The 27,844-nt window shown below is 35.1% G+C and overlaps 1 protein-coding gene across 2 annotated transcripts in view; it reads right to left on the minus strand.

The window, feature by feature from the left end:
- Window positions 1–6,011: 6,011 nt before the first annotated feature.
- LOC115220893 (26S proteasome non-ATPase regulatory subunit 3) overlaps window positions 6,012–27,844 on the minus strand; it is a 162,661-nt gene continuing 140,828 nt past the window's right edge. The window contains exons 11-12 of one of the 2 annotated variants that reach the window (XM_036510549.1): window positions 11,107–11,190; window positions 6,012–6,329 (exon numbers count right to left, since the gene is read on the minus strand). In XM_036510549.1, the coding sequence (XP_036366442.1) occupies window positions 11,113–11,190 (78 nt within the window). In that variant the 3' untranslated portion in view covers window positions 6,012–6,329; window positions 11,107–11,112. Of the gene's footprint in view, window positions 6,330–11,103; window positions 11,191–27,844 lie in introns of both variants that reach the window. The other variant, XM_029791090.2, reaches the window with a different exon arrangement.

A 27,844-nucleotide genomic window follows, 5' to 3' on the forward strand; every position in this document is an offset into this window, starting at 1 on the left:
TCTAAGAGTCGTATTATATGGCCTGTATATACCTCTACGTAGATCTAAATTAACATCAAGAAAGTTAACTGGGTTATGTTCCTCTTCTATTGATATTGAAAGTCTTATGTTTTCACATATAAATACCATTCAAGTAATGAGGATTTAATTTGTGTTATCAAATATATTATAAGAAAATTCCACAATATATATGCATAAACAGTCCAATGAGTTTTGATGGAGAACAAAAAAATATAGTGGATACTCTTTACTCTTTTACTTGTTTCAGTCATTTGACTGTGGCCATGCTGGAGCACCACCTTTTTAGTCGAGCAAATCGACCCCAGGACTTATTCTTTGTAAACCTAGTACTTATTCTATCGGTCTCTTTTGCCGAACCGCTAAGTTACGGGGAGGTAAACACACCAGCATCGGTTGTCAAGCGATGTTGGGGGGACAAACACAGACACACAAACATATACACATATATATATATACATATATACGACGGGCTTCTTTCAGTTTCCGTCTACCAAATCCACTCACAAGGCTTTGGTCGGCCCGAGGCTATAGTAGAAGACACTTGCCCGAGGTGCCATGCAGTGGGACTGAACCCAGAACCATGTGGTTCGTAAGCATGCTACTTACCACACAGCCACTCCTACGCCTATACTTGGTTAAAATTTATTTGTACCACAATGAAAAAATAATACAATAAGATTCAGGATATAAAGGAATCGGATCAACAAAAGAAATAAATGAAACAATTTTACATTTTTCAATCTGGCTTTAGATTTGAATTATCAGCATTCAAGCTATTTTAGATGTTAAAAAGTTTTTAAAAGTTTAGCCGGGTATCTTCAGGGATAGAGGTGTATTTTCAGGTGTCCAACAACGAAATAAGCTAAGTTGAGGACCGTGTTTCCAAATATTCAAACGTAAAAAATAATTTATTCGGACGCCGAGTTCATGTGAGAAGATATTATACATTGAAATTTTGCTAAAGTACTATAATATATTTGAAAATTATACATATATATATATTATATATAGGCGCATTAGTGGTTGTGTGGTAAGTAACCTGCTTACCAACCATATGGTTCCGGGTTCATTCCCACTGCGTGGCACCTTGGGCAAGTGTCTTCTACTATAGCCTCGGGCCGACCAAAGCCTTGTGAGTGAATCTGGTAGACGGAAACTGAATAAAGCCCGTCGTATATATATATATATATATATATACATACGACGTCACTTATATATATACATACGACTGTCACTTTTTCAATGTGATACAAATAAAGTTTAACCAAGTAACTAATATATTTTTTCTTCTCCATTTTCTTTCATTAACTTGAAATGTGTGTGTGTGTATATATATATATATATATATATATATATATATATATATATATATGTATATATATATATATATATAGAGAGAGAGAGAGAGAGAGATGCATGTTATGTATGTATGATTTTTCTTTGAGTTTATTTTAGTTCTTGAGAGTTCAAGCTGGTTGCTAACAAAGCGACAAGACTTTTTGAGTTAAAAGAGTTCCCTTTGTGTGTGGTTGAGTTGTGTTGGCTGAACGCCCGAGAGTGTGCATCTGTTCAAATTAGAATCTCAGATGGAGAATTTTTGGAATGTCTTACATAACTTCACTCTACCACTAATAGATTGGATTTGGAGAATCTGTGTCAGTTTCTTTTGCTCTTTTTTCGTGAAAGCAGATGTAGCACGAAGTTTTGTCAGTGAACAGGTCGCGGTCTCAAAGCGATGAAAATATTTTGACAAATTAAATTTAAATGTTGAAGTGAATCTAATAGTTTTTATGTGTTTCTTAAATGGCTTATAAACACCTTCCACGCTGCAGATGCTTCTAGGTTTTTGTGAAAATTTGTTGGTACATAGTCTAATGTACCTACGAGGAAAGGTACAAATGAGAATTCATAGTCAGGGTACAAGAGCTGTAAGTTCTGCATTAATTCGCCATAAATGTTCTCTTTTCCCTGTTCTTTTGATTGTCTATTCACATCCGCTGGGCATCTGACCTCTACAACAGTGCATGACTCTTGTTCCCGGTCCCACAGAACAATATCAGGTCTGTTATGCTTGCACCGAATTGATGGTTTTATTGGGGTATTCCACCTGTATTCTTTGTTTTCAAAGGTGTGAATACCTACTGGTTCTGACATGCCTTTGATGTATTCGTCAGGCAATCTTTCTGCGGGTAGTATTGTAAATAGTTTTTACTTCAAGCACGCCGGGCGAAATGCGTAGCCGTATTTCGTCTGCCGTTACGTTGTGAGTTCAAATTCCGCCGAGGTCGACTTTGCCTTTCATCCTTTCGGATGTCGATAAATTAAGTACCAGTTACGCACTAGGGTCCATATAATCGACTTAATCCGTTTGTCTGTCCTTGTTTGTCCTCTCTGTGTTTAGCCCCTTTGTGGGCAATAAAGAAATAGGTATTTTGTCTGCCGTTACGTTCTGAGTTCAAATTCCGCCGAGGTCGACTTTGCCTTTCATTCTTTCGAGGTCGATAAATTAAGTACCAGTTACGCACTGGGGTTGATATAATCGACTTAATCCGTTTGTCTGTCCTTGTTTGTCCTCTCTGTGTTTAGCCCCTTGTGGGTAGTAAAGAAATAGGTATTTGTATGGGGAGACGAGTGTTATGTGTGTAGACACGTGTGTGTTTGCTTTATAATGTCTCTGTAACTTAACGATTCAGCAAAAATCGAGTCAAACTTAATCAATCATATTGACTTTTGGGGTTAATTTGATCAATTAAGAAACATTCCAATGCGGTGTCCAGACAGTATCCAGTTTAAACCTTTTACATTCAGATGACTCTGTCAAATGTGAGGCTTGTGATTGTTTATTTTCAGAATGACTTTGTTGGGTAGGTGTGAGATGTTGGATGTGGCTGGTTTGAATATAAAACAGGTCAGATATGGCTGGTTTAAATACTAAGGGGTGAAAGAAAAGAAAAAGAGTATTTGTAATGGTGGATCTCCGTCGCTCGACGACGAGGATTCGGTTGTTTGATCAACTGAATAATTTGTACCTGGATTACTGAGTTAGTGGGTGGTGGGAGGCAGGCCTGAGGGGGAGAAATAAGGTGTTGAGGTTACAGAGAAATTGTGGAGAGAGGAAAGTGGGGGGGGGAAAGCAGAGGAGTGGTGGACGGCAAGGCAATGGTGACAACTAGCGAGCAGGCAGTGGAAAATTGAAGTGGGGAGATGGATAGGGTAGGAAAGACATAGGTACCTGTACAGGTATCTGATACATAACCATGGAGAAGGTTGGCGTTAGGAAGGGCATCCAGCCGTAGAAACTCTGCCAGATCAGATTGGAGCCTGGTTCGCCAGACCTCAGTCAAATCGTCCAACCCATGCTAGCATGGAAAGTGGACGTTAAATGATGATGATGAAGGATAGTAGAGGCAGGCGGGGCGGCCATTCATAGTTTGTAAGCTTCATAAGTAGCGGTGGAGGATGGGTCCGCAAAGGACGGACAGGAGTAAAAGAGATGACTGAATGGGCGAAAGATGGAAAGTAATCAACCAGGAATCAGGGTTGCAATTAGATGACAGCAAATACAGAGTTGGTATATGCATATATATAGCACACATATACACATAAACGCAGAATTCTGTTTTAAGTACACCATATAATTCCTCATGACTTTCTGGGGTTTTTTTTGGAATTTTCAAAAAATTTTTGGGAATTATACGAAAAAAATTGTATATTTGATTTAAGGGTGATTCAACTGTTATTTTTAGCACATCTCACGACCACCTACCTTCTACGTTTCTTTGTCACTCAGACATGTATTGACGTTTTTCAATATTTTTTCTCCCCATAAACACATTGAACAGAATGATGATGATGATGTGCCCTATAAGCAAAAATCCATACTGTCTGTATTTTAAGCTCTCATTCTCATTTTTTTACTCAATTTACTTGGTTCAGTCATTTGACTGTGGCCATGCTGGAGCACCGCCTTTAGTCGAGGAAATCGACCCCAGTACTTATTCTATCGGTCTCTTTTGCCGAACCGCTAAGTTACGGAGACGTAAACAAACCAGCATCGGTTGTCAAGCGATGTTGGGGGGACGACAAACACAACACACAAACATACACACATATATATATATATATGTATATATATATATATATATATATATATATATATATATATACTAGCAGTATCGCCCGGCGTTGCTCGGGTTTGTAAGGGAAATAACTACATAAGCATTTTTAGAGAGTTATAGCCAAAAAATAGCAAAAAAATGCATTAAAAATGGAAAAAAAATGATGGTAAATTTTTTTTTAAATCGTTGACTTATCGTAGACATTTTTAGAGTTACTTCCCCTATATAATAGCGAAAAAAATGCATTAAAATCGGGAAAATGCATTAAAATCGAAAAAAATGCATTAAAATCGAAAAAAATTATGGTAAATTTTTTTTTAAATCGTAGACTCATCGTAGACGCGCGCTAATACCCAGAAGGGCTCGATATGAATCACGACTATAAGATACCCGGTTTTGGTTAAACTGCACCGCAAAATGTGGGAGTAGTTAGGAATCTAAATCGTAGAAGACAGACACACAACTTCACTTTTATATATAAAGATATATATATACATATATACGACGGGCTTCTTTCAGTTTCCGTCTACCAAATCCACTCACAATGCTTTGGTCAGCCCAAGGCTATAGTAGAAGACACTTGCCCAAGATGCCACGCAGTGGGACTGAACCCGGAACCATGTGGTTCATAAGCAAGCTACTTACCACACAGCCACTCCTCTATTTTTTAATTTGAAAAAGAGTGGAATTTTTTGGATTTATGGGGAGGGGGAGATTAAAAAATTTTGAAACATTCTTTTTTCTGCATAATGGTATGAATTCCCATGTGTAGAACACAAATTCGCAAAATTTTTTTCAAATTCCAGAAAGTGAAAAAATTATGAGGATTTACATGGGATACTTAAACCGGAATTCCACCTATATAATAGACACACAAATATATACACATACGCACATGCATACATAAGCACCCACATATACACAATGCATTTGTAATGAGTTTATATAGGCGCAGGAGTGGCTGTGTGGTAAGTAGCTTACTTACCAACCACATGGTTCCGGGTTCAGTCCCACTGTGTGGCATCTTGGGCAAGTGTCTTCTGCTATAGCCCCGGGCCGACCAATGCCTTGTGAGTGGATTTGGTAGACGGAAACTGAGAGAAGCCTGTTGTATATATGTATATATATATGTGTGTGTGTGTTTGTGTTTGTCCCCCTAGCATTGCTTGACAACCGATGCTGGTGTGTTTACGTCCCCATCACTTAGCGGTTCGGCAAAAGAGACCGATAGAATAAGTACTGGGCTTACAAAGAATAAGTCCTGGGGTCGATTTGCTCGACTTAAGGTGGTGCTGCAGCATGGCCGCAGTCAAATGACTGAAACAAGTAAAAGAGTAAAAGAGTATATCTGGGTATACAAGCTGTAGTGTTGTTTGAAGCCTGTTTTTGACTACCCGATTACATTTTATTATTTATTGGTGCATTACATTTTATTTATTTCATTTATATAATTTTTGATTCCTTATTCTTTTATTCCCGTATGCTATATCATATTGTTTATATGGGATTTCTTCATTATATCTTTGTCCCTTAAGGAAACTCAGTGCATTACAATTACCAAAATGTTACAGAAATAAACAGCACAATAGCACCATCCGGTCCCTGCTGTACACAACTTTCTCTCACTCTTTCTTCTGTTGGCCTGCTCGCTTAGCCAGAGGGGTGGCGTCATTTGAAGGCTAAAACAATGCGAAGCGCATTGTGACCAGCGACGTGTAGCAACATCTGATAGCCTGGTCGGTCACAGTGATCACAGTGATCACGGTGATATATATATATAAATGTTATATAAATCTGCAACAAGAACTACTCAGATAAAAAAATCCAACAAATCTCATGTTTTAGGTAATAAACAAGGCAATAAAACAGAAATACTTCATAAAGAAATTTTTATTTAATCATAAAATGATCATTACAAGTAAAATTAGTTTTATAAAATTTGGTAAATTTCTATTTTAGTATGTTTTAAATAATGAATCAAACAGTTGTAAAACTCCTGAAATGTAGTTAAAGTTTAGAAAGTAGCAAAAAACCGATATAGTTTCACCATTTCTATTAATAATGTCAAGAGTGTTAGTGCAATGACTAAGGCAGAATGCTAATAGAAGAACTTATAACAGTAATGATGGCTGCATTGATGAAGAGAGAGAAGGTAGAATGAAACTGCTTCAGTCAAAGGGTTCAGCACCTAAAACAATAAGAAAACATAATTAGTTGAATATTTGGTCAAAATAACATTTATCTTATAATAATAGTTACAGACCAACAAACGGAACTCTAAGTGGTCAACTCACCTGCTAGAAATAGAAAGCAACCCTTTATATTCCACCCTAACATCTTCTAGATTAGGAAGGATACCAATATAAACTGGGTCTGAAAACAAGACCGAATGTCCTTTAACTCTTGAAGTTCTGTATCACAAATGATCACAATTGTTGCCAAGTCCTGTGGTTATTAGGGCCCCAAAAAACAATAAATAAGCTCTTTTCAGAGAAATAAAGTTTTGCCTCATTTGAGAAAAAGGCTCATATTTACACCACATGTATTAAATTTTTGGCAGCTTATGAGCTGAATTTCTTTGGATTTTTTTTTTCTTTCTTTATTTAGTTTTTGACTCTCATAATATCTACTACCTCAAGAGGTGAATTAGAATTCAGTTATAGTATATTAATGATTTATCATTCATCATCATCATCATTTAATGTCCGTTTTCCATGCTAGCATGGGTTGGACGGTTTTGACAGAGGGCTGGCAACCAGATGGCTGCACCAGGCTCCAGTCTTGATCTGACAGAATTTCTACAGCTGGATGCCCTTCCTAATGCCAACCACTCCGAGAGTGTAGTGGGTGCTTTTTACATGCCACCTGCACGGGGGGTCAGTCAGGCGCTACTGGCAATGACCTCGCTTGAATCTTTTTACACATGCCAGTGAAGCGACGTTGGTAACAATCACACTCGAATGGTGCCCTTTTACGTGCCACATTAATGATTTAATTAGAGAAAAAGGAACACAAACTTGGAGAGTGATATTTCGGTGTCATCTATATACACCCAGCATGGGATTTACACAAAGATTTATCAATTCTGAGCAGGAGTGAAGTGTTTAAGTATTCAATCACTGCATCTATAATTTTGTTGGTTCTCTGCATACCGGTGAGTTTATGAGGAGAGCATAACTATTGTAATTTGAATAAATAACATTAATTTATTAGTGACGTGGGTATTTGAATGGAGGAAATGAAATCACATCCCTGAATGTTTTCTATAATGGGAGTTGTGTAGCTTCCAAATTACAGGGCCTACTGGAGCACAAAGTCAGTTCTGAGACAGGAAATCAATGCCTAGGAATCAATATCTTGTAAGTATATGAGAAAACATGTAATCAACTTGGCTGTATTCAACCTCTCTTGGCTGGAGAAAAATGACATAACAGATAAAAATCAACAACAGCAATTGAAACCCACATTCACATGCTACACCAATAACCATTTCTTCCTATGGCTAAATTTCACTGATTCATGCAGTAGTTATATTTTTGGGATTTTTGTACTGGACTAATTGCATTTCATCAAAATTTCTAGTTTTTAACAAGATTAGGAGAGCTATATAGAGAAAGCAATACAGGAATGTAAGAGTTAACCATGAGTTTTGTTGGTCCTAGTAAATTTTGGGCTCAACAACAAGAATTAGGGCATGTCCACAAGAGGAAGATGACATCATCAGGTTTAGTTTCTTACACCAAATCATACATGTAACTTGAAAAAGTTCTGCTTCAGACTCATAATCAGAGAATTGTTTGCTAAAGTAATATGAATGGAATTTCTAATAACGGGTAAATTGCAACCTCTATAAAATATATTCGAGACTGCTTACAGCTGTTCACAAAACAATAAACAAACACAAGAAAAAAAAAATTACAAATTCCTTTGGTTAAACATTCGGTTGCAGTAATATCCTTTAGTTTGCTTGTGTGCTTTTTTTTGTATTTTATTTTTCTCTCAAACTCAAAAAATATATAATACAAACAACTGAATAAAGTTTTGAAAGATATTAATAGGAAGATGAAGATGATAAATACTTACTAAATAAACTTCAACAAAATGAACAAGTAAATAAAAGTAAATATTTCTTAAAACTTTCATTAATGGTATTTACCATCGCATAGAAACAGTGAGTTTCTGGTAAAATCCTTTTATTTAACAATCATGTCTTAATTTTGGTTGTTTTCTCCATAATCTATTTCTTACGCTTTTATAATTTTTCATACCCATCTAAAATACGATAACCACAACTAAAATGTTTATCAAGTTTTCTTAGAGTAGAAAGGATTTTGTTTTGTTTTTCACTAATTTTTATCTTTAGCAATTTTGATCCATTTATCTAAATTACTCAATGTTTTGCTGTGCTTTGAACAAATTTTTTCCAACCAAGCAAATGTAGAAAATAAAATCACTTATGTTTTGATGAGGGGAATCTCCCCCCCCCCTCTCTCTCTCTCCCTCCATCCCTCCCCCCTCTCTCTCTCTCAAGATTAATTTGAACAAAATATAATTCTTTGATAAATATGTCATTAGTTAAATGATAGAAACATTTTTTTATAAGCTGATTGAAGACCAATTGTTTGCAATGAATAAAATAATTCTTATATATATATAACTCTAAACAATACACAGTTCTATAAGAATTAAAATACAGTTGTTTTATCTTTGTTCTATCTGTAGTATGTTAACTGTTCAAAGAATGCAGCTCAAGGATTGTTTCTGTTTGTGCTAATGAAATTCAGGTGGAACAGGCAGTCAGTTCAATTTTTTTTTATCCAAAAAGCAACTTAGTGAGCACAAACCTAGAGAAGAATGTGAGATCAAGCTGAATTGAGGGAGACTAAAAGAAAAACCCAAAATAGAGGGCAAGAATTAAAGAAACTACAAATGTTGCTTAGAAAGCCAGCTTTCAACCAATGCCAAAGAAGACTGGGCAAGAAAAGTAAAACTTATTGGAAGAAACAGGTTATTATTGCAATGTAATCAACCAGTTGTAAAATGAGAGAAGATGTCTTGAAAGAGTCTAGACAAGACTGCAACCTTTTATACCTTGTATAACGGTCATTTTTCATAGCGTTTATCCATGGCCAGATAACTGAAGAGATGGTGGCATGGATTTCCCCCTCGGCATCCGAAACTCGGAGTATTATCTTGGCACATATTACATTTACAGATATATATATATATCCTCCTCCCCTCATCATCATTTAACGTCCGTTTTCCATGCTAGCATGGGTTCGACGGTTTTGACTGAGGGCTGGCAACCAGATGGCTGCACCAGGCTCCAGTCTTGATCTGGCAGAGTTATATATATATATAACTATATATATATGTATGTATATATATAGATATATATATATATATGTATATATGTATATATATATATATATATATATATAGTGGAGGCGCAATGGCCTAGTGGTTAGGGCAGCGGACTCGCGGTCGTAGGATCGTTGTTTCGATTCCTAGACCGGGTGTTGTGAGTGTTTATTGAGCAAAAACACCTAAAACTCCTCGAGGCTCCGGCAGGGGGTGGTGATCCCTGCTGTACTCTTTCACCACAACTTTCTCTCACTCTTTCTTCTGTTGGCCTGCTCACTTAGCCAGCGGGGTGGCGTCATTTGAAGGCTAAAACAATGCGAACGCATTGTGACCAGCGATGTGTAACTACATCTGATAGCCTGGTTGGTCACGGTGATATATATATATATATACAACGGGCTTCTTTCAGTTTCCATCTACCAAATCCACTCACAAGGCTTTGGTCGACCCGAGGCTATAGCAGAAGACACTTGCCCAATGTGCCATGCAGTGGGACTGAACCCGGAACTGTGTGGTTGGTAAAACAAGCTACTTACCACACAGACACTCCTATTAAATATTTTTCAGAACCTATCCACTAAACTGAGAAAGATCTTATCTACACAGGGTTTTACATTTAGGGAAAAGTGGGGTGTGAACCACAACATTTCCTGGTGGCATTTTCTTTTTGTGGGGTTAGGGTGGGAATTATTGTTCTCCTTGATTCTATAGAACGTGATTGTACTGTAAACAGCAAGTGATACACTGAAACACTCAAATAGCTTAGAGAAGCCATTGGGAGGAAGAGATTGAATAAGAACCTGAAAACATTCTACATACACCAGGACAATGCATGACCACATACACATCATTGGTAACACATCAGGCAATTAGTAAGTTGGCCTGGTCAGTGGTCCCCTACTTATCATGTAGCCTAGATCAAGAGCCTGCCAACAGTTTGGTTCAATGAAGGAGGGTTTTTGGTGACAACGGTTTGATGACATAAATGAAGTGAAAATGACTGCAAAGTAATGGGTACAAACAGTGCACACATGTATTTTTTTTCAAAAGGGATTTAAGAGCTGGGTTCACTGATGATGCAAATGCATCACTTGTGACAATGGCTATGTTTGAGTAGTACCTTTGCATAGAGTAAGAGTTACTCTACCAACTTAACCCTTTACTGTTTAAACCGGCCATATCCGGCCACAATATTATCCTTGTTTTATGTTCAAACTTATGATATTCAGCCTCTCACGCCTACCCTACACTGTCATTCTAAAGATAAATAATCACATCATCAAAATTTTGAAGCTATGAGACAAGGCACAATTAATTCAAAACAATGTGAATAAATAGGTATTACATTTGACAGAGTAATCTAAACATTAAAGGGTTAAAGCAGTTTGAATGACCATTGTCAGTTAATAGAAAAATCAAGCCCACTTTTGCATTATCTTCTGTATAACCCAGCCCCTGCATGAGTGTGTGTGTGTGTACATAAACATACACATTTTTATATATATATATAAAACAGTGATGATGAACATAATGGGAATAAAAAATAATCATAATAGTTATACAGAAAACATTGTCCCAAAATCTTCAGGGAAAATATTACCTTGACTCTTCAGGGGAAACCGTCAAAATCTTCATCAGCTATTTCTTTTGCATTTTCAAGTTCTTGCTGCTCTCGCTCACGCCTCTCCTGTAACAAAGATTAGGAATGTATGTAAGACTACAATATAAAACATGAACACAGGTTCTAAGTCCCAGTACTACAAACCATATTTGAATATATCCACAAAGTTGCAAATATACATACTGATATGTGCTGGTGGCACGTAAAACGCCCCCATTATACTCTTGGAGTGGTTGGCGTTAGGAAGGGCATCCAGCTGTAGAAACACTGCCAGATCAGACTGGAGCCTGGTGCAGCCTTCTGGCTTCCCAGATCTCAGTTGGACCGTCCAACCCATGCTAGCATGGAGAACGGACGTTTAAACGATGATATGCTTTTGTTATTGGGGTTATGATCGTCAGATAAATACACACATTGTTTTAATGCTATGTTAATTAAAATACATTGTGCAAACTAATTTTTCTCTATTGATTACAAATATTTTCTGTTCATGGGAGAGAAATGTTTGCACAGTGAAATCTGTTGCAACTCTAAGTAGGCAGATTCATAATAGACTCGACGGAGTTTACAACGTCATGTTTATTGCATTTCCCCCACCCACCCCCACCTTATTTAGATTTATTCGTAAAAATTTTGGAAGAAGCAAAAAAAGTCATCAGTTGCAGAGTACAAGCAAACAGAAAGAGAATGCTAAGAGATATTAATAAAATAAAATTTAAAAAGTGATGACAGTAGAGTGAGAGAGAGAGAGCAAGAGAGAGAGAGAGAGGGAGGGAGAAATCTCTTTGCTATCACAATAAGAGGAATGCTATGCTCTCGTCTATAAGTGCAAATGAGAAGTGACATGCCAACAGATGACAGAAACTTGAAGCTGGAGAAAACGGTTTTCCCCAATGGTGTCAAACTTTACAATAAATCTATGAACAAGGAAAATTTTGCTGACTTATACTAATTATACAAGTAGAATATACATCAACTGGCATATGTGGTTAGTCTTTCTTTTTATTTGTATATATATATATTGTTAATGTATATATACTGGTGTGTGAGTGAGGAACAAAATACAACAAAGTTATAGTCAACTAGTATCAGGTGAAACTGACTTATCATCAATTTAGGGGAAATTTCACATTGAAATTAAAAATACGTGGTGTTCTGGCTGTGGAGAATACACCTCAGGCCAGTTAATATAGTTACACAGAACTTGAGAAACAAATTGCTTGAAATATGCTAAGCAAGAGGAGCCAATATGGCATTGGTTGGGTAAACTTGAGAATAAGATTTTGACAATTATACAATAGAGTGTGTGTGTGTGTGTGCAAGTAGTATATTTTCATTTGAGTTTCTACCATAAGATTTTGTTTACCTGTTCTGTTGCATGTAATTATATTCTGTTCAACTCTTATTGCTTACATTTTCCAAAAGTTCCATACTGACAATGCTCCAGAATGACCACAACCAATAAATGAGAAATCATACACTAGATCTTATTTACAAGTGATACAAACTGATTTTTTTTACAGTATTTGGGTATTCGTATCAGTAAGTAGGATCACCTGAGTTAGTAACCAACTGACAAACAGACAGAAAGCTCCTACACACAAGGCTGTAAATGGAGCTACTAGGCTTGACCAGTAATCACAAAGTTGTTGACGATGACAACAATAGAAGAAATTTGGGGGCCACTGGTGCATGTGTGCTTCCATGCATAAGTATGTGTTTGCAGATAGTAATACACAAGTTAAGACTTTGAGAGATACATTTTTCTTTATCTGTTCAATTGGCAGAAAGTTACACAAGTGACTGGAGGGCTAAGAGTTCTGTGAACAAATTCAAATAAACCAAATCTCAATGTGTGCATGCATGGAGACACACACACACACATGTATATATATATATATATATATATACAAACACGTAAGCATGTATGTATGCGGACACAGAAAACTCATGTCTGCCACATAAAATTTTGTGACTAAATAGGTTTATGGTTGAACTGACTCTCCTCTTATATATAGATGAGGATGACTTTTTGGACAAACCTAACAGTGGAATATTGATGTTCTGTTGATTATGAATGAAACAAGACTTAGACAGTTTATAGCAAACACATCTGATGGATCATACATACACTACAAAATACATTTCAAGTTTGACTGATTGATAGATATAGACAGAAAGATACATAGGACAGGTGTCACTTCTAAGCATTTAAGACTATATAGCTATGCCTATCATATTTTCCTGTTAAGTTTTGGTTCAATTTATTGGAATAATATTTGACTTAGCAAAAAGCTTTGCTAATAAATACATGCACAATCTCCTGTTGTCCATGGTATTATATACTGCTGAGTTGATTTATTTTGTTGAAGAAACTGAAGATAGTAATAAATGAATAAATATACCAAGCAGACAAGTTGTACTAATAAGAAGTGGACCATTTGTTGTGTTTATGTTTGTCATCAAAAGTACATCCTGCTGTTCTTTTTATTTTTGTCTCATGATAATTTTACACACAGAAATCCACTTGAAATTAATGTTGTAGTGTGAAAACCATTAGTTTGTGCTTACTGAAAACAGTCAATTTTTGTCTTGTTTTGCTCATAATCAAAAGAAGAATATCCATTGTTTATTCAATAAACAATAGGCGCAGGAGTGGCTGTGTGGTAAGTAGCTTGCTTACCAACCACATGGTTCTGGGTTCAGTCCCACTGCATGGCATCTTGGGCAAGTGTCTTCTACTATAGCCCCAGGCCGACCAATGCCTTGTGAGTGGATTTGGTAGACGGAAACTGAAAGAAGCCCGTCGTATGTATGTATATATATGTATGTGTTTGTGTGTCTGTCCCCCTAGCATTGCTTGACAACCGATGCTGGTGTGTTTATGTCCCCGTTACTTTGCGGTTTGGCAAAAGAGACCGATAGAATAAGTACTGGGCTTACAAAGAATAAGTTCTGGGGTCGATTTGCTCGACTAAAGGCGGTACTCCAGCATGGCCACAGTCAAATGACTGAAACAAGTAAAAGAGTGAAAGAGAGTAAACACCAGCTTAATGTTGACAGTTATTTTATCAAATCCTTCCAATGTCTTCCTTATTTTCAAAATTAATCGAAAAATATACACAATAGAAATATGGCCGCAAATGCATTAAGGAGCCAATCAGTCTTGCAAAGTTTTGATGAAGTGGCTGATTTAAAATGCCTATTACAGCGAGATTAGAAAACAGGGAAACAAAAGAAAAAAAAAAGAATAATAATAAAATGAACATGTCAAAAGGGTGTTGGTATGATGTGGCATTAAAACAAATTCTGGAAAAGATGTGATAAAAATAAACACTTTTATCTTTCGTTTTTTCACTTGTTTCAGTCATTGGACTGTGGCCATGCTGGAGCACCACCTGGGAACAATTTTAGTCAAAATTATTGATCCCTATACTTACTTTTTTTTTTTTTTGTAAAGCCTGGTATTTATTCTATCAGTCTCTTTTGTTGAACCACTATGTTACATGGATATTAGCACATTAATACAGGTTCTCTGCGACGTCACTGGTACCAAGCTGTATCGCCCTTTGCCTTTCCTTGGATAACACTGGCGGCGCACAGAGGGGAGGCTAGTATGCGTGGGCGACTGCTGGTCTTCCTTAAACAACCTTGCCCAGACTTGTGCCTCGCAGGGTAACTTTCTAAGTGCAATCCCATGATCATTCATGACCGAGGGGGGGGGGGGTCACAACAATACAGGTTGTCAAGCAGTAGTAGAGGACAAACACACACACATATATATCAGGTCTCTTTCAGTTTCCATTTACCAAATCCATGCACAAGGTTTTAGTCAGCCCAAGGCTATAGTAGAAGACATTTTCCCGAGGTGCCAGGCAGTGGGGCTGAACCCAGAACCATGTGGTTGAGAAACAAACTTCTTATCACACAGCCAAATAATTCATAGCATGATTATTTCATGTTGTGTAGAAGAAAATGCAATGGTAATATTATCTGACCAAGCTGGAGTCTCCTGCTTAGAAATTCTATAATCAGATTTATATATACATCCTCTTTATAAAAGCTTAATGAAATTCTTTACTTTTCACATTAAAAATTATTTTAGCTCAAAAGATTTATTTATTCAATGCAGTTGAATTTTTTTCTTCTTCCTTCAATTCCAGGTTCATGAAGTTTTATTTTGATTTACCATTATCAAACAATGATATTCTCTCTTTGCATTGCATTTGTGTGCACCGTTCACTCCACTGCAATTCAATAACACTGCAATCTCAGAGTAATGATAACTTAGAGGAAACAAACCAAAAAATAAGACAACAACAACAACAAAACTAGAACTGATAAGCATTTGCAACAAATAGTCAGGTGGTTAATCTTTTCTTTGGACTCGATAAGAGAGAAGGCAGAATGGTAAAAAGACAAAGAAAGGGGATATATTAAAAGCTTCAGATCACTGACAGAAATTCGAGAAAAAACTTAGTGGAGACAAAGGCAAGTATATATATACAAATTGATTGAAGTTTTAAACTGAGTTATATACATTAGTCTTGCATCACTATTGAATATCTCTTAACTTTTGTTTATTCCTCAACTTTTACAACACTGGCTTTTTTTTTTAAAAGCAATATTTTCCCTCTATTCTTTCATTAAAAAGCCTGAAATGCGTTTTTTACCAAAAGCTTTCTTATCTTTCCCAGGAATAAAGTTTTTCACTCTTATTTTTCATATTTATTTTCAGTAATTGCCATTCAATACATCTTTTTTCTTTTTCTTTTCATTTGTATTTTTGACTCTTCAGTTTCACCAAAACCACAAAGACACAATTAAAATTTCATAAAGGTTTCCACAAAAATAGGGAGGGGGGGAGAAAATGCTGTGAGTGAGGATAAATAAAAAGAAACTATCGTGAAAAAACTTTTGTCTTTCAATAGAAATAAGTTTAAGGTCAAAATTTCAAATTCATGCTTAATCTTGATAACAACAGCAGAGCTTGGGGTTTCCCTAAATGGAAAAAATCAGACTAATTTTGAATTTAGTTGACGTGATATGAAAATCTGGAAATATAATTACCTCAAAACCCTTTCATTACCAACCCGACTGAAACCGGCTCTGGCTCTGGGTACAAATGTCTTATTTTCATAAGTTTTGAATAAAAATCTTCCACCAAACCTTAGTCACAATTTATGTTCCTAATACTAGCTGAATGATAACTAAGTTATTTTACTAAATTCTTTGTTATATTTAAAGTAATTGAGAGAAACAGAGCATCTAAAAAAAAAATACAGTAACGAAAGGGTTAATCCTAAATTAGAAACAGGAGACTGGTAATTAAGTAACAATCAAAGAAAGAGAAATGAATGCTATGCCATTAACAATAAGACATATTTCAGGTTAATAGTCATACCATTTATAGATTGTTTTAGTATACTATTACAATGCTCATTTAAGTAAAGACTATTTGACATTTCATTTTGTTTTTACTTTTCCTTCCTCTAAATTTTCTACAGAAAAATCAGCTTTAAACACAGTGTACATTCATTTCTCTTTAGCTAACAGGTTTTTTTAAAAACTGTTTTAAGTTGAATTAATTTCTCTGTTACTGGATGGTTAAAACTTATCTAAATAACTATGTGCACAAAAAAAACCAAACAACTGAGCAGAAGTAATTTCATATATTATTAACCCAATGAAATGCTTGTTTGTTCCTCAACATCATCCTTATCATCATTTAGTGTCCGCTTTCCATGCTGGCATGGGTTGGACGGTTCAACTGGGGTCTGGGAAGCCAGAAGGCTGCACCAGGCCCAGTCTGATCTGGCAGTGTTTCTACAGCTGGATGCCCTTCCTAACACCAACCACTCCGTGAATGTAGTGGGTGCTTTTTACGTGCCACCGGCACAGCTGGCAAATGGCCACGGTCGGATGGTGCTTTATACATCCCACCGGCACGGAGGCCAGGTGAGGCTGGCAAACGGCCACAGTCGGATGGTGCTTTTTACATCCCACCGGTACGGGGGCCAGGTGAGGCTGGCAAAGGCCACGATCGGATGGTGCTTTTTACGTGCCCAAAGACTATAGCCGTTTTAAAAATCAACAACTTTACTTCATACACATTTCAGAAACATATTATCATGCGCTTCAACATAACAACTGTTTCTTTAGTATCGCCCCTTAACAAAACATTTACATGTTTCAACGTACACAGTGTGTGTGTGTGGATGGATGGATGGATGAGGGGAGAGCATGACCAGTCTGTAAAATAGCTCAAATATTCCAGTGAGTGTCATCCTTCTCAAAAATATGCCAGCAAACCATTAATATATTCATCATCACCATCTTTTTGTAATTACAGAGACGTCATAAAATAAGAATGTGTTAGTTATCTATTTCATTAATAGCTAGAGGAAGAACGAAGTACCGTGTTGAAATTCTCATTAGATAGAAGTCAAAAAGTACAGGTAGAGGAAGTCAGCAAAAATGTATTTCTGCAATATGACAAAAGAATCGTTATTCTTATATTCTATGTGCATTTGTGTGTGAATTGCACCAATGCAACGAAGACAAAGGAGAGAAAGTTTACAGAGATGCTTTAATTAAACATGATTGCATTCAAACTCAGGCCTGTCAATTTATTAGTAAACTTATTAATTTCTAAATATGAAAAATAAATCAAAATGGCTAGCTTCTGGCATACCTTAAAAGATAATGATGTAATCTAATGTAAAAGAAATATATAATTTAAATTTTTTTTTTTTATCTGTATTTCTTTCCTTCGCTAAAATTATTAAAGAAATACTTAGGATTCCATTTTTCTTCTTTCTCTGTTTCTTAATTTCATTTTTGCATTATTTGCTTATAACCCACTGCAATTGTTTATTTATTCATTTATTTTGAAGACTTTTAAAACCTTAAAGGTATCACATAAAAAAAAATATATATATATATATATATATATATATATACAGAATTTTACTTTATTAAATCTTCATCTTATAGATAGCAGAACGGCTGGCAATTCCTTGAAAACAGGCCATGAAAGTGACTAAACTTCATGAACCATACTTCAGATTACAATAAAGCATGGCTTTCCTCTCGCAGCACATTCACTTTTCAGAAAAGCAACAAAAAAAAAAAAAAAATTAAATTAAAATTGAAACAAATATTTTAAAAATATAAAAATAAAACTGAAAATAATTCAAAATTAAAAAAAAAACAAAACAGAACAGAAAAGGTAAAATGAAATATAGAGCTACGCTTTTTTTTTTTTTTTTTTTTAATTTCTGAGAACAAAAATGAAAAAGCAAACAATCTTCCTAAATAATTAAATGAAACTGTGCAGTGTATCCTAGCAGATATAGCAATATTGAATCGAAACTAGTAATCTTGTGGATGTTATAAGATAAGTCTGGCTAAGAATATGCCAATGGCAGCTGTAGCCATAGAGACAGAGATGGCAAAGGAATGTAAGATAGGAGAAACAGACTGCAACAAAGGTAGTAGGTGGGAACAAATATGCTATGGGCAGTTTTGAACATTCAGTTTCGGTTTGGGTTTATACAAAATTCAATTGAATTAAAAATTACATATTTCTGATATTTTGCAACCAAACTAACAACTATACATAGTATTAATCAACAACTATATGGAAGAATATCAATTGTCAAAAACACTCTGAGAAGTAATTTTCCAGGGAGAGGAGGAAGAAGTGGGGGGGGGGTGTTTTAAAGCAAGATTAAATTAGAGTGAAATTAAATCGACCAAACCAACAAGCCTAAATAAGTTGAAATGTGTTGGTAGATGATGATATGTTCAATACAGACGCTGAATAGCAAACATATTTATGAATTATTAAATAGTTACACAGCTGCAATAGTGATTAAGAAATATGTCAGTCTGATAAATGATCGCAGGTCTAGATAGCCATCGTACAACACTAACTACAACAGATTAATACAACTTATGCCAGTTGTAGATCAACACTAATTACTGCCTAGTTTAAAAGCAAAGAAGTCAACCAGGAAAATAATTACTGAAAACAATGTTTTGCAGGTCACTGATATTAAGAAAAAAGTATTTATCTGCCAAATTCCTAACCAAAATCTATTGATAATATGATGAGGTTTAACATGACACTCCCATTCTAAGCTAGTTACACCATTCTAGTTACTTCCGTCAAATAAGCCAAATTCAAAGAACATTCCAACACCTGCACCATATTTGTTTTTAATGTTAAACAAAAGAAACTGTAGTTCTGTAAAATATAGTAAATTGATGCAAGAATTGGATTATTATTTCTTAGTAGCAAAATAACAATACCAGATAGGAAATTAAATATCACAAGACTATTTTAGTTTAAGAGTAACTGACGATGAATAACCCTGCATAAAATATTCAACAAAAGACAAAAAAAAAAAATCAACAACAATGGCGGTGCCCCAGCATGGCCACAGCTCATGAGCTGAAACTAGATAAAATAAAATAAATTTTTAAAAAATCATTTTTGCACCATAAATGATTATAACAGCCCAATAATATCAAAATGATTTATTTCTGACAAAAAATACTATCAGTGATAAATGTTTAAACACTTATAACCATGTTAGGTGGTATTCAAGCAAAGCATTGGTTCTAAGATTTCAGGTGAATTGAAACAAGAATGAGGTAATCTTTATATCTAATTTAACATGGATACCTTGTTAGAACACCGAACAATTTGCTATTAACCTCAAGAGATCCTCTCCTTTAAGATGCTTGATGCATAAAAGCACATGCACAGGTTGTAGCAGAAGAAATCTGTCTGTCATGGGCACCAGAATTTCTACATAACATCATTTTGGTCTATTGAACTTCCCCAGTGAGAAGCACCAGTCACCTCGTGCCAGTCAGATCTTGATGCCACAATATATAGAATTTCAGCATTTTTTTTTTTTTCAGATGCTGATATTACAAATAGCCAGCAGGCTTATTAAAATTAATTATTAATGATCGATGCAGAATTAATACCAAAGGATAATCTTTATATCCAACTTACCATAGATGCTTTGTTAGAACACCAAATACTAACTGGCATGAGGTGACCAGTGCTTCCCACTGAGGAGGTCCAAAAGACCAAAACCACGTAACATGGAAATTCCAGCACCCATGACTCACAAATTTCATCTGCTATGATCTATGCATATGCTTATTTGCACTAAACGCCTAAATGAGACTGAAGATTACCTTTTGGTATTAACACTGCTTCTGTCACTAATTATTAATTAACAATGAATTGGGTTAACTAAATGATTATAAATGCCAATTATTATTGTTCAATAATCAGAAATGCCATGGATATTAATGATTAAAGTGAAATTAGCAACAGTAGGGAAGATATCATTAATTCATAAGATATATGGAGTCAGCCTTTGATTTGAGATTTTCTTTCCATAATATTGTTGCAACATCATCATCATCATTAACATTTAACATCTGTTTTCCATGCTGGCATGAGTTGTCTTGAGAGGAAATGGCAAGGCCGTGGGCTGCACCAGGTTCCATAGTCTATTTTGGTTTGATTTCTAGTTGGATGCCCTTCCTAACATCACCCACTTTACAGAGTGTACTGGGGACCTTTTATGTGGCACCATCACCAGTGTTTTTTACATGGCACCAGCACCCACACCAATGCTTTTAATGTGACACCTTAGTTTTAGAATACTACAACATACTACAAATAATTGTTTCTGATTGGGATACAAGGTCAGAAAAATTTTTGACGGGTGGGGACAGCCAATTTCATAAACTCCAGCACTTGACTGAGATTTTATTTTATCAATCCCAGAAGGATAAAAGAAAAAGTTGGTCTCAGCAGGATTTGAAATTGGAACATAAAGACCGGAAACAAATACCAAAAGGCATTTTGTCAGACACTCTAATAATTCATACTTCTCGATTATTTTGATAAACTTGAGTTACTAGAATATTTAACGTATTTTTTAAATATATTTTAATTAAAAGTAGAAATTATACAAATACACAAATACCAACTTTGGAGTGGTGGCAAGGAGGAAGAGTATAATTAATATAAGTGATGTGATATATTTCAAAACATTAGTTATGTAGATCTCATGAATATTCCAACCATCTTTCATTAGCACACAATGATTTATCATTGATTTCAATGTGAAATTGGCTTACTGGCATATCTTTCAAAAATGTTAAATCATCCTCCATCCGCAAACAATAAACATATTCTGGAATATGTGTTATACCTCAATGGAGTAATGTAAAAACATTCATTGTAAATAATAAAATATTTTTCCTATTTGCAATTGATTTATCTGTTGACTAATCAAAATGAAAAGCAACTAAATAATTTTTTTTTTTTATTAATTAAGTTAAATGAATTCACCAGGGACTGTTTGTCCAGCTTCTAACTGCTGCAGTCTTTTTTCCAACAGCATAAAACTCTCTAAGCACATGTTTCGAGTTTCTATTAGAACCTCATGTGTGATTTTATACACGGCAGTTTGTCATTCAATACAATGTAGTTCACAGAGAAATAGCAATGAAATAAAAAATTAAAAAAAACAATAAAAAGTATTTGTGAAATAAATTGTATCATCAGAAGCTTTTGTTTTTAGTAAATATTTCTGAATAGGAAAAATATAATTTTAACAAGAAAATGTTGTTTAGGATATTAATGAAAAATATTAAAAATTTCAAGAGACTTAACAAATTTCCTGTTTCCATGGTCTTAATCTTTGATGTTGATAAGCAAACTATGAATGAACATATTGATTATTGATTTTTCACATTGGCACACAGCCGCAAATTTCAGAGGAGGGTTGTAATTGATTAAATCAATCTTAGTACTTTTATTGATCTGAGAAGAACGAAAGGCAAAGATGACTGTGATGAGATTTGAACTCAGAATGTAAAAAGACAAACCACAACTTCTGTTCAGTGCCCCACTGCCCAAAATAAACAGAAAGATTGACTTCTAAGAATAAATCCACCCTCACCTTTTACTATAGTATAGACTAGATATATTTCTAATCAATAGTTCTATTTAAATTGTGATATAACAATTCTCAACTACTTATTTAACATTACAATTATTGATATTACAGGACTGTTTCATCATTATTGTTTTTTATTTATTCACTTCAACCAGTCAGACATCCAGGTTGCTGCCAAATATTAACATATCGGTAAATGAAGACATGTAATTTCCAAACTAGCAATATATGTTTACAGGCCTATTTCTAGAATCCTGTAAAATCTTTCAGAACAAGAACCCAACCAAGCAGAGTTAACATTCTAAAACAAGGTTATTTTTATTTAGGAAATAAACAAATTTTGCATTAGGAAAGATGCCAGAACTTGTTGAGAAAACCAGAATAAAAGAATTATAATATTTAGTTCCAAATTCTTTACTTCTAAATTCAAGTCTCATTCACTGGGTTTATCCATTAGCTATATAGACTATTCTATAAATTTGGGTTATGTGCCTATCCATAACATGCCTACATGTGCCTACCTATAATATGCCTACTACTACAAGCTATTACCAGAACATTATTACAGTGCTATCCCAAGATTATCCATTTACCTGAACCAAATACACTAAGCTTATGTACATAAAACAGAAGCAGCATCAGCGGCTTATTTCGTCCAAACAAAGCTAGGAGGAACACCATGACAGGAAAGCAGAAAAGAACAGCAGTAACTGGTCCTGACCCAGCCTACCTGACCACCTCTGTGTAGTGAGCACTGAAACCCACAGGCATATAACAACAGATTGGATAGTTGCTGAAATGAAACAGGCAAGATTTATTATATTCCCTGCTTCATACCAAAACCCAACTGCAGTTGGAATATGTACAGAGGAATGGAATACAAGAAGTCGTCAGCCCAAGCAACTTCTCATCATGGTTTCACTAGCTATACACAACAACAACAACAACAACAAAGACAAATATAAAACCAGTGTCATTTGATGTAGAACATAGTAATATAGGTTTCAAATTTTGTGGGGAGGGAGACAGACGATTACATTGACCCTAGTGCTCAACCGGTACTTATTTTATCGACCCTGAAAAGATGAAGGCAAAGTCAATCTCAACTGCATTTGAACTCAGAATGCGCAGACAGATGGAGTGCTGCTGAGTATTTTGCCCAGCATACTAAAGACTCTGCCAGTTTGCTGCCTTAATGCATAGTAAAATTTCGGAGGAAGGAGTAAGTCAATTATATCAACGTCAGTGATCAACTGGTACTTATTTTGTCAATCCCGATAGGAAAAAAGACGGATCTTTTCGGTTTGAACGGCAGTTTTTTCTAGCGGTGTCATATGAAATTGTCACCCATAATTATGACCCTAGTATCGATCTATTGCATTTCAATCTGTTTTAGGGTTAGGGTTAGGATTAGGGGTGGGGGAAGGGTATCTTTTTTTCTTCACAAATGTAAATAAACCCAATCTGTTTCTTAAACAAGGGACATATTCATATGGCACAGAATGTTGTTTACCTCAATGGACGTCAGTGATTGGTTGAAATTGCAGAAATTGAAGAAAAAAAACAACAAATATCTTACAAACTATAGAATTTTCTCAAGAAAGCTAAGAGAAAATGATATTTTATAAACACATTCTACCAGTATACGAAGTTTAAAATTTTTTAGTTACCTAGAAATTATGTTAAAAACTGCCGTTCAAACCGAAAAGATCCAGAAAGGCAAAACTGACATCGGCAGAATTTGAACACAGAACATAAAGATGGATGAAACGCTGCTCAGCATTTTGCCCTGGGGTGTTAACGATTCTGCCAGCTCACTACCTTAACACATAGTACATTATCAATAATCAAAACTGTTACAATCAAATCTCAATTCATACTGTTTCAGCTGAATCACTGATATACTCTTTACTCTTTTACTTGTTTCAGTCATTTGACTGTGGCCATGCTGGAGCACCGCTTTAGTCGAGTAAATCGACCCCAGGACTTATTCTTTGTAAGCCTAGTACTTATTCTATCGGTTTCTGTTGCTGAACTGCTAAGTTACAGGGGATGTAAATACACCAGCATTGGTTGTCAAGCTATGTTGGGGGGACAAACACAGACACACACACATATATATATATATATATATCCTTTCAAAATGTGACCTCGTGTGTACCGTTGGCGATTTTTTTCCTCTGTCTTCCCTTCTCTGGGTCTTTCCTTCTCCTATGTTTCCGACAAAGAGCTCCGCTCAAAACATTAAACCCTCCTTCTTTCCTTCTTTCCTGAGCGTCCAATAAATACTATATTTGTTCCATGTCCTCGCGTTGTTGTGTTTTTTTTGTGCTTTCTTGTTTGGATTAACTTTATATATATATATATATATATATACATACATACATACGAAGGGCTTCTTTCAGTTTCCATCTACCAAATCCACTCACAAGGCTTTGGTCGGCCTGAGGCTATAGTAGAAGACACTTGCCCAAGGTGCCACGCAGTGGGACTGAACCCAGAACCATGTGGTTAGTAAGCAAGCTACTTACCACAGTAATACAATTGCAGCAATACAATTAAAACTACCGCACATTTGCGACAATGCAGGTAGTTGAAATGCATTTTATTGAGGCACAGTTTTTACAGTCAGATGTCCTTCCTATCACTGCCTCTTATTTGTAAGAGAGTTTTTATTCCACTTATCTTCAAAAGTGCATGATTTGTTAATAGGCAAACATCATAAATATCACAATGTCAGTAGCTCAGCAACTTTTCAGCTCTCCCACTTTTGTTAAAACCTGAACCATTCTTAATAAAGCAGTGAGTGTTGACTGAATCCCTGCTGAAATAATAGGCCAACTATGGCGAAACAATCTTTGAAAAACTGACTTAGTTCCTTCAATGTTATCAGCAGGCACTATCCCCTATGAATACAAGGATACTACAATCATTCACCAATATAAGAACAGACAAATACGTAACAGTCATCATACAGCTATTTCCCTTTTGTCAACTGCTGGCAAAATTATGGCAAAAATACTCCTGAATCCCTTCACTCATAATCTCACAACTAACAATCCCCTGCCAGAAAATGTGCCTTTCATTGTGAAGAACTTTACAGATAGACATCTAAGAGAAGTGCAGAGAGTAGAATCAGGGCTTATATATAACCCTTGTTGACTTCTCTAAAACCTCTAACACAGTGACATGGCGGTTTGCAGAAAACCATAGTCAAATATGGTTGTCTACCCATCTTCATGGTGTACCAATTTCCTGATGGCATGCTGGTGAGTGTTATGAGCAATGGAGTTATCTCATATCACTGGTTTGTATCTTAACACTACACCCAGTGTGTACCTCCTGAAGGACTGAGCTGAAAATTGCAGGCAATTTTGAATATCTTACAAGTTACATTGTCCTAAAATGTTTGCATTGGTGATGGCATGTCATCACATGTTGGCTACATGAGTGCAGAGACAGCTCAAGTCATCGTCATCACCCCCACAACTAAGAAAAATTCTAAGAAAACAAAGTGGCAGAATAAAACTCTCAACACAAAAGTTCTCAAGTGTACTCAATGCTTCCAGGGTCAATAAAAAAATATCCAGGGTGATGTATTGGTCGACCTGTTAGAACGACAGACAAGATGCCTCGCGTCATGTTTTGGCCTTTTACATTCTGAGAGCAATGCCTATGGTGCCATCAATGCCAAGCTGTATCAACCTGCCTTTCTCAGGGGTATCAACACCGGTAGCAAGTGACTTGTATGCATGGGCAAATGATAGTCTTTTACAAAAGTTCCTGTGATTTGAAGAGGAACTTCCTAAGTGCACAAGCTAATAGTCAGCTATGACTGAAGGTGGCCCTAGATAAGATAAATAAGCTTAGCTGTCACTCAAGCGCAAGCATGGCTTGGTAACTAGTACCGTTTTTTGAGGACTAAATATAAACCAGAACTGAAACTTTAAAAACGATACAATTTAAAAGCTATACAACATACCCAATTAATAACTTACTAATTAATATAAATGTACATACACCATTCTCACCTTTTATTTAAAACACTACTTTATTTTGAGGTCCAAATGGAGAAACATATTGTTACAGAAAGTATAATTTTAAATCAGGAACTAAAGTAATCCATAGTTTAGTTTTATTTGACAATTAAGAAATAAATTTAAAAACCTGGAAATATACACAGCAACAACACAAGACACTAATGGTGGCAGTGGATAAGAATTGCTAAGGTAAGGAGTCGGTGGTTTTCTAGTAGAAAAGAAATATCAAGAAACTGAAGGCATAAAAATTTTATAAATTCAATAAAATAAAACTTATAATTCAGAATTTACACGTACAAAAATGTTTGATTAATAAATGAGCTATCTAAAGAATAGAATTAAATATACAATAATATGAGAACACATTATTTTCAAAGAACATAAAACAAAGCTCACACTTGAATTCCCATCGATACAATCTATATTCTCAGCAGCTCATTGAGAGACATAAACATTGTTGAAATCATCCTTTTTAAAGATAGAATCAATGTTTTCAGATCCATCTTCCATAGATAAAATACAAGTTTAAATCAAGAAGAATATGCATCATAATGGCCTATTACACATTAAATAGTCATCTACAGGCATATTTATTATATTAAATACATTTCTTATGTTGTTCATTACAGCAAAATATTGAGAACAGGAAACAACCGTTGTAGATAAGTCCCATGAGTAAAACAAAGATATTTTACAATTTTCCTCACATCCTTTATTATATAACTACAAATGGGACTAAAAATAAAAATCCCCCTTCAGATTTAAGCCCACTTAAGTGCAGGCAATTTATAATTAACAAAGTAATTACAAGATTTTTAAATAAACTTTTAGAATTAACTTAATTGAAAACAAAATAAATTATATTGTAATAATTTCATTTAAAAGAAAATGTAAAAAAACAAAACCTACACCCATAAATAAAGCAAAACTGAAGATATTTTAAATATATGATTACAGTAAGAATGAAAGATTGCTCAAGTGATAAATAAAAGAGAAGTAAAATGTTGAGGTTGGTCTGGAAATGAAATTTTATTTATCAATATTTGCTGCAGAAAGATAATGAACAATTTATTTGATTTTGTTTAAATAATATTTTATATGAATATGTATGAAGATAAAACACCCCAAAAAATAAATAAATAAATAATAGAATTTTATCTTAAATATACCATCTCCCATAAATAAAAAAAAAAAATTGAAATTATTCCTTATCCTTTATTTAGCCTGTGACAATGGAAATCAAAGATATCCTAATCAAAGTCCACCGTTATTTATAAGTTTCAACATCCTTAGCACAATGAAGAATGTATTTTTCCAGCCTTGATTTTTCTACTTCGTTCTCTTCCACAACTCCTTTCAACTTTATCTAGTTATATAATTTCTAATTTGAAAACAACAGGGAAATTCACGAGAAAACACTTTGTCTAACAAATATAGAGTTGGGGGGGAGAACTGACAGTAATATGTTTAATCCTTTAGCATTTAAACTGTCCATGGCCAACCCAAATAATCTATTACGTTAGAAGCCTTAAATATCCTTGTCATCACTTTACTGAGATTGGAATCGAAGACATGAGGAGTAGCGGCAAAATTTAATTAGCTATGTGTTGTTTTAGTTCCATACCAATATATCATGACCTTTAACCCTTTCGTGACTGTATTTCTGTTGAGATGCTCTGT

The sequence above is a fragment of the Octopus sinensis genome, linkage group LG17 (assembly GCF_006345805.1).
Source record: "Octopus sinensis linkage group LG17, ASM634580v1, whole genome shotgun sequence".
NCBI classification, from domain to species: Eukaryota; Metazoa; Mollusca; class Cephalopoda; order Octopoda; family Octopodidae; genus Octopus; species Octopus sinensis.